Source organism: Portunus trituberculatus, chromosome 13 (assembly GCF_017591435.1).
Source record: "Portunus trituberculatus isolate SZX2019 chromosome 13, ASM1759143v1, whole genome shotgun sequence".
In the NCBI taxonomy this organism is placed as follows: domain Eukaryota; kingdom Metazoa; phylum Arthropoda; class Malacostraca; order Decapoda; family Portunidae; genus Portunus; species Portunus trituberculatus.
In genome coordinates, this window is record NC_059267.1 from 8,476,679 (window position 1) to 8,493,580 (window position 16,902).

At 38.9% G+C, this 16,902-nt stretch overlaps 1 protein-coding gene across 1 annotated transcript in view; it reads right to left on the minus strand.

Moving 5' to 3' along the window:
- Positions 1-4,849: 4,849 nt before the first annotated feature.
- LOC123503268 (transmembrane 9 superfamily member 2-like) overlaps positions 4,850-16,902 on the minus strand; it is a 47,948-nt gene continuing 35,895 nt past the window's right edge. The window contains exons 5-14 of the mRNA XM_045252894.1: positions 16,646-16,767; positions 15,605-15,728; positions 14,747-14,880; positions 14,003-14,182; positions 13,240-13,384; positions 11,949-12,126; positions 11,089-11,248; positions 9,880-10,143; positions 9,211-9,382; positions 4,850-8,745 (exon numbers count right to left, since the gene is read on the minus strand). Of these exons, the coding sequence (XP_045108829.1) occupies positions 8,678-8,745; positions 9,211-9,382; positions 9,880-10,143; positions 11,089-11,248; positions 11,949-12,126; positions 13,240-13,384; positions 14,003-14,182; positions 14,747-14,880; positions 15,605-15,728; positions 16,646-16,767 (1,547 nt within the window). The 3' untranslated portion in view covers positions 4,850-8,677. The remainder of the gene's footprint in view (positions 8,746-9,210; positions 9,383-9,879; positions 10,144-11,088; positions 11,249-11,948; positions 12,127-13,239; positions 13,385-14,002; positions 14,183-14,746; positions 14,881-15,604; positions 15,729-16,645; positions 16,768-16,902) is intronic.

The window sequence follows — 16,902 nt, forward strand, 5'->3', positions numbered from 1 at the left end:
ACTACGTGTGTAATTCACCTCGGTCAGCTGCTGGTCACCCAGCCAGTCTTCCCCATTACGGAGCGAGCTCAGAGCTCATAGACCGATCTTCGGGTAGGACTGAGACCACAACACACTCCACACACCAGGAAAGCGAGGCCACAACCCCTCGAGTTACATCCCATACCTATTTACTGCTAGGTGAACAGGGGCCACACATTAAGAGGCTTGCCCATTTGCCTCGCCGCGCCGGGACTCGAACCCGGGCCTCTCGATTGTGAGTCGAGCGTGCTAACCACTACACTACGTGTGTATTTACCTAGTTGTATTTACCTAGTTGTAGTTTTACAGGGCCTGGGCTTTATGCTCGTGTGGTCCCGTCTCCATATTTACACTTATCCAATTTTTCTTTAAAACTATGTACTCTCTTTGCTGACACTTCCTCACTCAAACTGTTCCAAGTCTCAACACATCTTTGCGGGAAACTAAATTTTTCAACATCTCTCAGACATCGTCCCTTCCTTAGTTTCTTACTATGCGATCTTGTGCTTCTAAAGTCATATTCTTCTCTCAGGATCAGTTTCTCATTATCCACTTCATCCATTCCGTTAATCAATTTATAAACTTGTATCATATCCCCTCTCTCTTATGTGTATTTACCTAGTTCTATTTACCTAGTTGTAGTTTTACAGGGCCTGGGCTTTATGCTCGTGTGGCCCCGTCTCCATATCTACACTTATCCAATCTTACTTTAAAAGTGTGCACACTCGTTGCAGACACTACTTCTTCATCTAAACTGTTCCACGTCTCAATACATCTCTGCGGGAAACTATATTTTTTAATATCTCTCAGACATCTTCCCTTTCTCAGCTTTTTACTATGCGATCTTGTGCTTCGAGTGTCATATTCTTCTCTCAGGATCAGTTTCTCATTATCCACTTGGTCCATTCCGTTGATCAATTTATAGACTTGTATCAGGTCTCCTCTCTCCTTCTTTGTTCCAAGGTTGGTAGATCCATAGCCTTTAGTCTCTCCTCATATGTCATCCCTTCAAGTTCTGGGACCATTCTTGTAGCCATTTTTTGTAGCCTCTCCAATTTCCTTATGTGTTTCTTTTTATGAGGGGTCCACACTACTCCTGCATATTCCAATCTGGGTCTTATTATAGTATTTATCAATTTCTTCATCATTTCTTTGTCCATGTAGTGAAATGCTACTCCAATATTCCTCAGCAAATTATATGTTTCTCTAAAAATTCTATCAATATGGCTTACTGGTTGATTGTTTTCTTCCATCGTCACTCCTAAGTCCTTTTCCTTTTTACTTTCTCCAGTTCTACTCCATCTCCCATCTTATAGATTCCCACAGGTCGTCTTTCACTCTTTCCCATTTCCATGACATGGCTTTTGTTCACATTGAATTCCATTTCCCACTTCTTACTCCATTCCCAGATCTTATTTAGGTCTTCTTGCAGTATTTCACAATCCTCCTTTTGCTTTATAACTCTGCACAGTTTCGTATCATCCGCAAACAAATTTATGTAGCTGTTCACTCCTTCTGGCATGTCGTTAATATAAATGAGGAAAAGTATTGGTGCCAATACTGACCCCTGTGGCACTCCGCTTTCTACTGCTCTCCACTTGGACTTCATATCTTTAACTACCGTCCTTATTTCTCTCCCCCTCAAATAATTTTCTATCCATCTCAATGTGCTTCCTTTTAAGCCACCCTTCTCCTCTAACTTCCACAGTAATCTTGCGTGTGGCACTTTGTCAAACGCCTTTTTTAAATCCAAATAGATGCAGTCAACCCATCCTCTCTCTCTTGTACTCTATCAACTATTCTAGAATAGAAACTCAATAAATTAGTTACACAAGACCGTCCTTTTCTAAAACCAAATTGGCTATTTGATATTAATTTGTTGTCTTCAAGGAACTCGATCCATTGTTTCTTTATTATTCTTTCACACATCTTGCATATTACACTAGTTAGTGATACCGGTCTGTAATTTAAAGGTTCTTCTTTCCTTCCGCTCTTATATATGGGAACCACCTCAGCTCTTTTCCATTCTACTGGCACTGTTTCATTTTCTATTTTATGAATATAGGACTTGCTAGTTCTTCCCTACATTCTTTCAGTATTCTGCCTGAGACTTCATCCGGTCCCATTGCCTTCTCTTCATCCAGTTCCTTCATTAACTCTTTTATTTCAAGCTTGGTTACTTTAATCTCTTTCATATAGTTTGTATCTTTTGTAAAGAAAAATAATGATGTTCCTTTTTATGTTAAGCGCAGAGTGTTCGACGCGGCGCTCGTGTCGTCTGTATTGTACGGGTGTGAGTCATGGCTGAGTGGTGACTTGAAACCCATCAACAAATTGTATAACTGGGGCCTAAAGCAGAATGTTGGGGGTTCGTATCACTACTACTAACTTTTTGTGCTGCATTGAGAGTGGGTGTCCCTCTCTTGCTGACATAGTAAAGGGTAGACAGAAAATTTTTCAAGCGTATGTGGCAAGAAAGGCAACATGTAGACGACGACCCTTTAGGTTTTGCGTTGCGTGTTGCTCTCAATGCCCGAACTCACACCAGTAGGTACCTGAGGGACCTTTTAGATAATGATGTTGATGATATTGTTGATGGGATGAATTTTATGAAAGCACAAGTCAGAAATTCGACATCGTCGCGTCAGATCACGTATATGGCAATGAACCCCAATTTAGATGTTCATGAAGTGTATAGGTCGCGCACTTACTTGAACAGCACCGCATAGCATTCACACAGTTCCGTGTCAGTGCCCACTCGCTAGCAGTCGAGGAGGGACGGTGGAATAGACGTGGGCGTGGTCGTTTGCCCCTCGAACTAAGACTGTGTGCATGTGGTGCGGTGCAAACAGAGTCACATGTGTTACTGGACTGGACTGTGTGTGTGTTTGGGGTGGGGATGTCGGGGATGGAGCTTCTTGCGTCATGTCAGACATGCTATCCTACTGAACTAAAAGACCGAGAAATTAGGTGGACTAGCCTGTGTCAGTGAGCCAGCTATATTAACATCACTTAATGAGTAGGAAATAAATCAGGCTAATTCTTAATAGTATAATTCTTCATAATGAATAAATCAATAAGTGAAATCCACTGTAAAATCTATGAAAAAGAATGTGAGAATATGTAAAAAAAAATTAATTAATAAAAAAAAAAATAAAATAATAATAATAATAATAATAACAAAAAAAATATACATTGGAATTTCTAAAGGTGTTCACATTTCAGCTTTGCTTGTAATTCTGAACTTTGAGCAGTTGAGCAGTGGGTTTTTTTTCTGCCTGAGAGAGAGAGAGAGAGAGAGAGAGAGAGAGAGAGAGAGAGAGAGAGAGAGAGAGAGAGAGGATGGGAGATGAATAAAACTGTAAATAAAAATTCATGATAAAAGAGAATGGGATCAAAATAATATGTAGAAGTCAGTTACAGATGGAAGAGAAGTTCATTAAAAGAAAAAAGTAAATAATAATAAAAATAATAATAATGATAATAATGATAATAATAATAATAATAATAATAATAATAATAATAATAATAATAATAATAACAATAATAACAATGCATCATTTTAGAGAAACAAAACGGTTGCAAGGTACAAGTCAATGTGAAAAAAAAAGTGAAAGAGAAGGAAAAAGTTGAGTTAGTGAGAGTGTGAGGGAAAAAAATAATGATAGTCAAACGTGAGAGGGAATAAGAAAGTTAAAGAGTGGAAGTCAAGGTGAGTGAGAGTGAAGAAAACAAGGTGAGAGACCATGAGGAATAACAAAATAATAATGAAAGTAAAACTGAAAAATAAACAAATAAACTACATCAACAAGTATGTCAGTAATTCAGTCACAGAACACTTGCTTTCACTCACATACTCATTAAATGCACATGCTGGGATGAGATGAGCATTTCAACACCTGATAATGAAAATAATAATGAGCTTCAGTAATACATGTTTCTCAAAGTCAATTCCTGAGAAATGTTAGCTCATGCTTTGCTGTGATGGCCTTTCAGCATAGCCAGCCACACACACACACACACAAAGGGTATGACCACATACTCCAACAGACAGTAACTCCTCAGATACTTCATAACTTTAAAAAAGGTATCAGTATTTTCAATATTCATTGCTTTAACATCTCAACACCTGAGATATTATATGTTAATCCTCATAGCTGTCATGTAGTTCTATAATATTCTGAACACTGCAGGGGAAACCAGTCACTCCATTTCCGTAAATGTGCTCTTAAACACAACAACTTGAACTAAGGGCCTGCTTACTCTTTCCTTAATGTGTAAAGCACATAGTACCTACATTCTAAGAACTAAATCCATTCCTTGAATGTACCTTGTATCTGTTGTGGTCAAGAATTGAGTAGGAACATTTCATTATGATGGGCCAGGGATTAACAGGTGTGTACTGTTGGCCATTTTATGTGACACGCTGTGTTATGCCCAAGCTCCTGTAGTAGGTCCACAAGACAGTCTTTACACCAGAGACCAATAGGGAAGAGTGTGAATTACATGAAAGCATGTATGATGTTTCATCAGGGCCACCCCATGTGGGATTTCTAGTCTGGTAAAAAGATAGATATTTATGTATTCTTAACTGTGACTTTAAAAAAACAAGTATGTCAGAAACATTGTCATCACTGGGAATTTGTCTATCAGGGAGAAGATTCAGGAAGGTATGGTGGACAGGATTTCAATGGCAATAACTTACATACACCTCACTGGTCTTGCTTATGAGTGTTACCAAGTGCCACTCACCAACACAACATGCACAGTGGCTATAGGTACAAATATTTGGCCATGCTGCTGTGACAGGCTAGTGAAAATGTCTAGGAAAGGTGATGAAATCTATATTGTTAATAAATTAATCAATAAGGGAGCACAAGAATAACTCACACCAGTTTTCTTTTCTAATACCTTCTGGTGGTGTGAACAAACAACACAAGAAAGCCAACTGTCCTGCCATGTCCTGGCCTTAGTTGCAGCCAATAGATACTGGCACAGCTTGGCATTCTAACAAGTAGAAGAACTGAAATGCCTCTACAGAATACAGGGACACAAGCCGTGACCAAATGAACCATTAGACTCAACAATGGTGTTGCAGCAAAGTCATCAAGAAACTTTAGAAGACAAGGCTGAGGATGATAGGTGGAGTTATGTAGATCCGTTTCATGCAGGCCATCCCACATGTGGAACTGACAGCTTCTAGCAGCTTCTCTTATTTACTTATGTTCTCATGTTACCTCCAGCCAGTATGGTTGTGGCTTGTGTTTCTGCTTCCTGCCCTGGCATTACAGGGCTTCAGAGAGCTTGGCCCAGAAAGTTTCAACAATAAATGTTTCACCAGAAAAAATGTAAAACCAATAAAATAAATATAAATAACAGAAAACAAAAATTAAATATATAAAATAGAAGTTAGAGAATAAATGAAAGTTGATATATAAATGCAACAATCACCAAATATCACTCTGATATTAGATTATAAATAAATCACACCAAGTCGTCACTATATTAGCAAAGTATTAAACAAGTCACACTAAACATCCACCCACATGCTGGATAGTAACAAAAAAAAATTATGTACATAAACACAAAGAAATCTGAGCCAAAACAAATGCCACACGCCAGCCTGGGTGCCACACTAGTTACCAAGAAGTACCACCCACCTGGCCATGCACTCAATAAAAACCCCACACACACACACACACACACACACACACACACACACACACACACACATATATATTCAGAGCACTAACAAGTTTCCAATCACGAAGTCATGTTATTTCCTTCAGTTTGATTTGAGAAGCATTTCACTGGGAATGATAAGAAGCTGCTTCTTTTCATTTCACTTTGTGCAAGGCTGTCAGTCTCAAATCCTTTTTGTCTTAATCTTATTTCTCAATTAACGTTTCCTCTATTCTTTACAAGAGCTAATACTACATAAACTTTTCCAGAGAAAAAAAAAATTAACTAAAGCATTTGCCCTATATGACTTTCTAAACAAAATTCTAAAATATGATTGACTTTTGCTAACCTTCAAGTCAAGTCTGAATATCAGCAGTTCTCTGCTCACACAAGAAAGAAAAAAAATCATACTGTGTTTGAGACTGAAATTTCTAATTCAGCTGATTTATCAAAATATATAAATAGAATCTTAACAAGGGAAATGGCTTAAGGAAGCATATAAAGTAGAAGAAAATTACATATAAATAGATACAAGAAATACAATTTTTGAGGAAAGCAGGCTGATTACGGAGACAAAACTTGAAACATTTGACTTTCAAGTTATTCTGCTTAATGGAGGTGCTGCAGACACATCAATAAAGGATCTGTGTATCAATAAAATAGAAAACCTCTGATGCACAAGTTCCTCAAATCAAGCATAAAACAGATGGACAATAGGATAACCATTATAACATTATAACTTGCCCATGTACTGTCTATACACCACTTGCCTGCCAAGGACTGCCATCATACCCTTTAGTTCCTTGTTACACTATTATGCACAGAGACAACATCGACAAATATGAAAAAAAAAAAAAATTAATAACATGGAAATCTATTACATAATTATTTTCAAGTTATTCTCTGTCTATGGAGTGACTCCTAGATGCACACTCGATCTAAAAGAGCAAAGGAAGTTATTTTCAGATTTATCATTATGCTTTTATGTTGACTTACTGATAATACCTCACCTAATCCACTTGCAAGGAAGTCATCTTTAGGGAGAGCAGTAGAATGTTTCCCTCACTTCTCTCCTCTCCCATGGGCCTCTCCCTGCATGGAATGGCACAAGCTAATGAAATGCATGAAGCAAGAGTTAGGGAGAACAAATTCCCTACTTGTACAGTAAAACCCATTTCATCTGGATTGTTCACAAAGAATTCACCTCAACTCAGTGACAAATTGCTACTTTTCCATCAGAACCTCAGAAAGAGATGCCTGACACGACCATTCAAAACCACAAGTATGTCTTTTCAAACTCATCTACATTCCGACATGCTTGGTTGATGTCTTCCCCTTCACCCAATACAGCAATCATGTAATAATAATCTGAGATTTTTACTCCTTGTATTCTCTTTAGGGGACACAACAGCAGTGTTAATGTCTATTTATCTCTGTATATGCATTACACTTTGGCTCTCACAGATTCCAAAACAGTCATGCTGTTTGATAAAATCATAAGAAACTTCCTTTGCTATCCCTTTATCTTGAGAAAGTATTACCTCCCAGCAAAACACACACACACACACACACACACACACACACACACACACACACACACACACACACACACACACACACACACACTAAAATAGAAACAAGCAACGTGCATTTTCCAACAATAAGTAATAAACACACTGCATGATCAAAAAATATAGTTGGTGGTTGAGTTACCATGCATACCATGTATTTTCCTTTAATATATTTTATATAAATACATACATACATACCGCAATGATATCAATACACAATTTCCTGTCTCACTGCAGTTATACATACTGTTTTTTTTTTTTTTTTGTGTATATTTTTTAGCATACTCCAATCTTGACTTCCTCCTCTTTGACAAATGAATTTTTACCATGAGTACAATACTTGTCATACATCATAGAGTTCAGTGTGCAATGCAAACATTATAAACTCTGAACTCCCTTCACTCACTCTCTTCTGATCCTCTGCTTCCTACAGAAATCACATAACTGATTTGTGTGAACTACCTTTGCTCCATTTCTTATTTGGACTGATCCCATGTCACGACCCTTCACTATCTGTCATCTGGAACTCCTTATCTTCAGTATATGCTATACCTCTGATAATGAGTAGAGATAAAATGGGTTTTGCTGCATTGCCTCCACAGCTCCTCCCTCCACAAAGCCATGATGAGCACTGACGACTAATGACAGCAGCTAACAATGGGTGATGAGATGCAAACATGAAATATCCATTAGGGGTTAGACACCGATGAGAATACTAGAAGGGCATGATTTCAAATACAACACAAAGCATTTTCAAACAATATAGAGCAGAAAAAGGAAATCATCACTGAACATGCAAAATTTTGTTCATGAATACTGTGTGCTTTCACTGCTCAGGAATTTGGCTTGTCATGACGACGTGCTCACGACCACTTTTAAAAAACAACAACTACCAAAATGTCAACTAAAAATGTCAAAAAAGCATCAAACATTTCAAATTGTAAAATAAAATAAAACAAGAAGCAAATTGCAGTTGTAAAGAAATGTGCATAAGTATTGAAGATCACACCCTCAAAAACCACCTTAAGTAAGCCAATTACCAAATATTGCAAACCATTCTTAAAAATCAGTAACATAAATATTCAGGAAGTTAACTACAGTTCTGCAGTGTGGCTTGGACAAGATGCACCACTACAGATGTCCTCACTGACACATTAACATTACTTTATGGTGTCATTTTAGTTCAAGAAACACCACTTCCTTCCAAGTCCATCTTCCCGCTCCTGGACTGCTGCTATTATTCACAAGGTGGGCTTCGCTCACCTCATACAAATATTCATTAAGAGAGAATTTTTCTCTGATTTTTGGTAGAATCTCAGTATCATTTCAAGCAGCATGGTGTCTTCACCCAAACAGAGCAGTTCAGGGCCTTGGACACAGGCAGCAAGTGCTTCCACAAGTCTTTAGTCCACTTTTACAACACTGTAGATCTTACGTACAAACCAGAAGCACGCAAGGAAGCCGATGGTGCCTGTAAGGGAAAGATTACACATTAATAAACTCCCACTCATGGCTATGGTGAGGAATAGTGTTCACTAAACAAATTTCACATAGTGTAATTTATCTATACCAGGCTAGCAATCGCTCAGGCAGTGCTCCAAAGAACCACATACACATATCATTCACACTTTGGGCATTGTCAGCTCCCGGTAAAAAGAGACAATCGCATAGACCGTCTTACTGCATATAATAATGAATGAAATACAGCACAGCTGTATTACACTCAAAGCCTACTTGATTACTTAAAAGAGATAGATAATTTATAATCCATCCTGTGCACATTTCAGACATTAATCCAGCAAATTCTTATGTAATGATATGGATGACAGATGTCAATAAATTGCTATTAATCATCATTAAATCATAGAATCACATACTCCATGGCATACAAACACTTATCTTCATCTGCATCTACATTATAAGACTTCCTTGCTACCTGTGAGAAGGAAGAAGAGGAAGACCATGATGAGGGTGTAGCCAAAGTATAGCATGGTGGAGACAACGCCTTGTATACTCAGCTTGCTGAAGAAGTAATGGATGCAGTAGATGAACAGATAGAACGCCGTGCAGCCTGAGGTGAGGAAGCTGCGCCACCACCAGTGATAGTCCTGAAAGGTCAAAAAACATGGTTAGCTTACACTGCTCCATTACAACAATTGGGCAAACACATGCATTACATAGCTGCTACAGTCAGTTATTTTCTTCTAACAATCACCCCAGAAGAAAAACTACACTTCAAGAGTTTCATTTTGTATCTTTCCATGTGTACATTCATTGTCTTCACTTCTTTCACTACCTCTTTACACTGTCCTTCCTCCTCGATCTAACAATTAATTTGCATAAAACACTATAACAGATGAGATTCACTGTCACACAGTGACAAGAGTATTACATGTAAAGTGTACAGAAAGATTTTTCCTGAGAAAGTGATATAGGAGGTGGCGTATGAAGGAAAAAATTTGTCATGTAAAAATCAAAGACCAGTCTACACTAAATACAAAATCTAGATACTCCAGATGTTGCAATTTCCAAGAGGGATTTTTCTACACATTTTTAAGCAAGACATCTTCATGAGTGCTGACTCTGAAGAGTGTAGGCACCTCACCTCAGCACACAGGTGGAAGTAGCAGAGCAGCACAGTGGTCTCAGAACACGTCACCACCAGGATGAGGAATACCAGGAACAGGAAGCCAAACATGTAGTAGGTTTGGGATGACCAGATGGAGTTGAGGATGAAGAAGAGCTGGATGAAAATGCCTCCAAAAGGCAGCACACCCCCCATGATGATGCCGGGCAGGGGCTTGGTGTACACACTCTGCTCAGGGATCTGCCTGGGTATCTGGTTGGTTCGCACGGGATTCTCCAAACACTGCAACAAACAGAGAGGCAAGGAATAATTTGTCAGCAGAGAGACAAGTAATGATTTTGTCAGTAGAGAGGGGCAAGGAATGACTTGCAGTTCAGAGTGGCAAGGAATAATTTGTTGGTCTATAAATCATGACTTATGCTTCATTAATTTATAAGAATAGGTAGAAATATGAAACAAATGTGTGTGGTACATAGACACTATACCAATGATCACTTTTGTGTTGAACAATGTACTTAGTTACTTAGAGTCAGTAATCAAAATAGAGCAAGAAATGTGTTCAGGCCTGAAAAATTAATTAAAAAAGATATACCAAAGGAGTGGTTCTTAAAGAGTGGCAAATGATTGTAATAGACTCAATAATCATTTTGTTAGTGCTGAGTCATTATAGAGCTTCCAAAGATCAGACAATTTTATGGATGAAGATTATAGAAGAAAACTGGTAGGCATGTTTTATACAGGGACTGCTATGTGCAGGCCTGATGGCTTCTTGCAGCTTTCCATATTTTCTTATATTTTTATGTCACTGGTGAGCCAAACACATCTTAAGGCTGCTTTAACCTTGGATATGTTTTCTGCTCCAGTGTGCAATTATGCCAGGTATCACCCACATCTTGCTGTGACGTGTATCAAAATTCTTGGGCACAACTGTACAAAGGCATTTAGTTTCACCACTCACCACCCCCACCACTCCTCCTCCTCCTGTAGCCAAACAAGGCAACTACAAGAATTCACTCCCACCATGTCAAGGATTGGGATTCTAATAAAAATCTAATAGAATTTTCCTTCTTTCTTTCCAGCTTGTTTATGCTAAAGTTAGACAAATGTGGATATTAGGTAGATTACTTCATATTTGGAGGATGTAGTGAAGGATTATGTATTGGAAAGATTCTACATATCCCCCTCTCTAAATTCCAGCCAATAACCATTTCCACTCTTCCCACTCACCCTCTTCCTGTAGCCAAAGAAGGCACCCACAAAGGTGAGTGGCACAGACACCAGGAACCAGAGGGAGAGTAGTGCCAGCAGGGTGGTGAAGGGCACAGCTGCACTGGAGTCCTTATGCCACAGCATCAGGTTCATGATGAAGAACAGTGCAAACACAACTCTGGAAATCAACACAGATGAACATTACCAAAATCCACCAATGTATCTATACAAGGCAAACACAACTATGGAAAACAACACAAATGAATAGGTAAATCACTCAAAATCAATTGCTCATCAGTAAATTGCCAATAGCTCTACATACCAGGCCAGCAATCCCACAGTGGCTGGACCAGACAAAGCACAACACACATTGTTCACATTCTTAACCCAATTAATCTTAAGAGGAAAGCAATGTCTCTTAGACCATCATACTATGCCCCAGGAGCTTAGCCATAACACACTTGGCCACAAACCAAAGCATTGAATAATAGTGAAAAAGAAACATGAGAAAACAGATCCTGTTTGCTGCCATACTAAATGTAGATATACAAAAAAATTACATATTTATTCCTTCAAGTGCTGATAAGACCATAACTATTGTTGATTCATTAAAGTAACACCATACAGTTCTATACACCTATAGGAACTGAAAGGTTAAAACATCAATGTTCTCTTTTGAAATTACACTCTTGTAATAGACCATTTCATCAAGCTTTATCAGAAGACTGGCAGTCGGAGATAATGCTGCACTCCCTCAAACACACAAAGAAACTGACTAGTTAAAAGAAGTTATTAAATTATGTTCTTATCTGAGCAAAATGAATAACAGTAAGGATACATTTCTGTCTAACAAACCCGAACACCAGCACTCTACACACCCAGGACACAGCATGGAAGTGAGCAGGACATTGGACTTCCACTTCTCGCCACCAAAACTCTTGTATAGACGAGCAGCAACGTAGCCAGCAGGGAAGCCCAGGCAGACGTACAGCACCATGGCACAGGTCATCAGGGCACCACGGTTAGCCGGTGACAGGAATCCCAGGCAGGCAAAGACTGGACACGAGTGCAAATGTACAAGATCAACATGGATAAGGACACCACCTAATCATAACTATCTGTCTATATACCTAGCTAACAATCACATACAAGGTGGCCAAAACACTGCTATGTATATACATAACCATTCACACTCCTAGTCATGTTGGCCACTGAGGGAAGGGACAGTCTCCAAGAGTTTAGGTATAGAACAGCTGGCCACAAACTTCAACACAAAGCTCCTTTCATAATGAGACTATTCCCTACCCAACACACACTCCAACCCTGAGACCACAAAAGATGCATGGTACTCTTAATATAAAAACAAGTTATATTTCCTCCTTAATCACACTCATGAGTAAGTGTGCTCCATTCTATGTATGAACACATAATACTTTCATTACCAACAATTTACTATACAAATCTCTGGACTGAAAAATAAGTGTCCTGTATTAATAATCCTTACTCTTGAACTGTTCAATGCTTATACCATTTTGAAGGATCACAATGTAAAACTACGACATTTTAAGTATTACATCTATAGAGGCAAGACCATAACAAATACAAGGGAGGCAGTGGCATTGTGGATAAGGTGGTGAGCATAGGATTGGGCAGACTTCTACGCATAGGTTCGAATCCCACCATGTAATGCCTTAAAACTATGCCATTTGTTGAGTGGTTTTAAGTTACCTACATGTCACCATGATACCCAGGTGGTTACACCAAAGATGCACTTGGGTGGTGATATGGGCCCTAATATGGGTACCACTATAAATAAAATTGCCTAAGCCACTAACTGGTGGAAGCTGAACAGCTTCCTACAGGCACTATAGGATATAGCGTAAACAAAAAAATAGATAAAAAAAAATGCTATGGTTCAAAATTCCCTGTTCCTCTAAAGCCTCTACCTACTTGAGAATAAAATTACACAGAACTTTAAATACATACTACTATTGCCACTACAACTACACTATGTGTGTCTAGGTGTAAGTGAAAACCATGCTTGAGTACAGTGATGTGAAGTGTGCATGGAGTAGCAATGACAGGTGTGTGATAACCATGCTTGAGTACACAGTCATGCAAAACATGCTTGCAGTGAGTAGCAATGATGGGTGCCACCGAGACACCTACACAGGGTGATGAGCGTCATGATGAACACCTGCGTGCCAGAGCCCACCAGCACAGACAGCAGCATGCCTCGTCGCGGTGGCCGGAACACATCACCATACACCAGCTTCCACCCGTACTCCTCATGGGCATCCTCCCCAGCATCAATCTGTTGTGGGAGGACAGGCAGATCAGTACAAGGAAATGGTAATCTCAGTCTCTCTCTCTCTCTCTCTCTCTCTCTCTCTCTCTCTCTCTCTCTCTCTCTCTCTCTCTCTCTCTCTCTCTCTCTATCTCTCTCTCTCTCTCTCTCAAAATATTAGTCCTGCCTTCACATTAATTCACGCGACTGTCATAAATTCTTTGCTACTGACAAAAAGAAAGCACTTCTTCCTTCACTTTATGAAGACACATCAAACTGTCCACTCCTCCACAGCATGATGGAACAAAGCCTCACTCCACACAACTCTTCTTTATCTCACACCTATTATGTCCACCTTCTAATGCGAGAGTTAACCAATATTTTCAATCTTTCCTCAACTTCACAGGAAAACTCTGGCACTCTCTACCTGATTCTGTATCTCTCTATTCCTGACTAAAATTTCTTTGAAAGGAGAGTTACAAGACACTTTTCCAACTTTGGTTATTCCTTTTCATTCTTATTTGTAAATTGGCTTCTCAGTACAGCTTTCATTTTTTTTTTAAATTATGTTGCCCTTGCCTTGGAAAAGAGAAAAAGACACAGAACATTCTACTCCTCCAGCAGCAAGCCACAAAAAAGCTTCACCTGGTTATAGCGAGCTATGTCCTTGTGAAGAGTGCGCAAAATGATCATCGCCACCATGCCAGAGAGGAAAAGCACGATGACCAAGGAATTGAGGATGCTGAACCACTGGATGTTGGTGTGCGGCATGGAGTCCAGGATATAGTCCCAGCGAGAAGACCAGCGGATGTCAGCATTGCTTTTCTATGGATGTAATGAAGGACAACGATAAGTTTTATTATTTGGAAAACAATATTTGCCTGAGAGAAAATGAGATAAATAGAGAGAAGGAATAGGGGATCAGAATACTAAGGATGACAAAGAAAAATACAAGGAAGAATAGTGGGAGGAGGAGGAAGAGAAGGTTCATATACTTAGAAGAGCATTAGAGCTGGAGATAACTGAAAGGAAACCAGTGGCAAAACCAAAGACCCGAAGGCAGAGTGTGGCAGAGAAAGACAAACATTAGATTGTGTATGACTGTAAAAGTGGGAGAGATTTATAAAGCAAATCTAGTAAAAAATAATAAAGACAATAAATAAAGCAAGAGTAAATTTTTCTTGGATTTTCCCTTTAATCATGCAGCCTTAAAACACTTATTATCATTTAAATATATCAAACACTACCTGAGTTTTGTAATTGATATAAATAAAAATAATCTTTTTTTCTATTATGATGATGACAATGATAATGGTTAAGAGATAACAGGGAGAGAAAGAGCAGTAGCCTCATCAGCCTGTTCAATCTACGATAGGCCACCAAACTTACGGTGAATGTGACGCTGTAGGAATAGGTGATGCTGAGGTCCTCCTTGAAGTCGCTGGGAATGGCCATCACCTCCGGGGTGTCGCAGGGTTCCTTGCCTTGGTTGTGCTTGATGCTCTTCAGCATCACACGCACGGCTGCCACAGGCAAACAAGTCAACACATGCTTTGTATTTCATACATTTACTGTTTTCCAGCATCTTCAAATTTAATGAATGGATGAATATAAAAATCATAAGGACACAAACTGAGAAATACACAATAAACATTAATCCTTTCTATTATTTTTCATTTTAATGAATCATTAAAAAATCATTAAAAAAAAGAGATGAAAATAAGCAATGAAAATTAATCCTTTCACTAAAACTTCTTACACTTTTCTTAAATCATGAAAGACCACATGATGTTTACTATTTCTTATTTCATAACCAATGACAAAAAATACACAGCAACCCTTTATAGTAATCCACACTGAATGATGCACCAATATTCTCTTTTTATTTTCTTGGGCACAGTAATTGACAGAGCAAAAAACTGTACTCTATCTTTACTTTCTCATTACAATCATTATGTATCTGATTTCTTGCTTTTTTTATTGTCATTCTCACTTCTGCTGTTCTACTGTAGATCTCTCGCTATTACACTTCTATCTTTGATTTCTCTACCATTACGCCTTTCCTTGTTCACTTTAATCATTCCCACACACAGTAACTCCACAGCCTCCAAAAAACAGCTCTCTATATTCTATCTATCTTATCATATCTTCACTTTTTCACTTCTTATATTATGTACACCTTCCCACTACAATTACCCCCATACACACCAACTCAGCAACCTCCACTAAGCACACTAGGGCACTCACACAGAATGCGTCCGCCAGCCCCGCTGAAGGTGGTGCCCCAGTTCTCCCCATCCCCAGTGTGGTAGGTGACATTGAGGTCCACGTGATTGAAGAGGTAGTAGGTATTGCGCTCCTTGTACTTTGGCTGCCCAGCCACAGAGAAGGAGAAGATTAACTCATGCATCAGTGTAGTGTGCCTATTCTTAATCCTTTGGTAGTGACACTATGATAACCATTAGTTCATCTGAATAAAAAAATGAGAAAAGTATACAAACATTCATGACTTTTTTTATGTAATTTGTATATGAGGCCTGTCTTTATAGAAATATTTGAAAATTTTACTATTACCTCAACAAATGCACTACAATTACTGACATAAATAAAAGTTTATCTGGGGAAACAAGTGAATTACAATTATGTTTAGTGTAACATTAAGCCCCATATAGACATAAATACAAGCTTCTCTGGCAAAACAATAAAGATATTGCAATCAAGTTACATGTTATATCAAACCCCACTTTTTTTTTTTTTCCCATGCAAGAAGGAAACCTGCCAAGGGCAACAAAATATTAGAAAAAAGGCCCACTGAAACTGTAGCTTCCCTAAAAGATTTGAAAGGAATTAGCCACAAGCTAGGGAAAAATGTCTTAAAATCTCCCTCTTAAAAGAAGTCAAGTCATAGGAAGATGGAAATACAGAAGCAGGCAGTGAGTTCCAGAGTTTACCAGTAAAAGGTATGAATGATTGAGAGTAATGGTTAATTCTTGCATTAGAGGGTTGGACAGAATAGGGATGAGAGGAAGAAGAAAGCCTTGTGCAGCGAGGCCGCAGGAAGTGGGAAGGCATGCAGTTCACAAGATCAGTAGAGCAGTTAGCATGAAAATAACAATAAAAGATAAAAAGAGATGCAACATTTCAGCAGTGAGAAAGAGGCTGAGGACAGTCAGTCAGAGGAAGGGAGTTGATGGGACAAAAAGCAAAACAAACAAAAGCTTCTCTGGCACAACACCAATATTATACCACCAAACAATACTAATATGATAACTAAGAGGGCATACGTACATCCATGACACAGGCGTCCTTGCGGCGGAAGGTGGCATCCACAAAACAGCCAACAGGGTGACCAGTGGCACAGAACACATTGCCACCGTCCACTACATAACACCACGTCACTGGCATGTTGTCTGGCAGAGGAGATGTGGGTCAGGAAGCAATGGTTGATATGATGTTCACTTTGATTTTGTGATACATCAAATGGAAATGGTAACATACTCTCTCTCTCTCTCTCTCTCTCTCTCTCTCTCTCTCTCTCTCTCTCT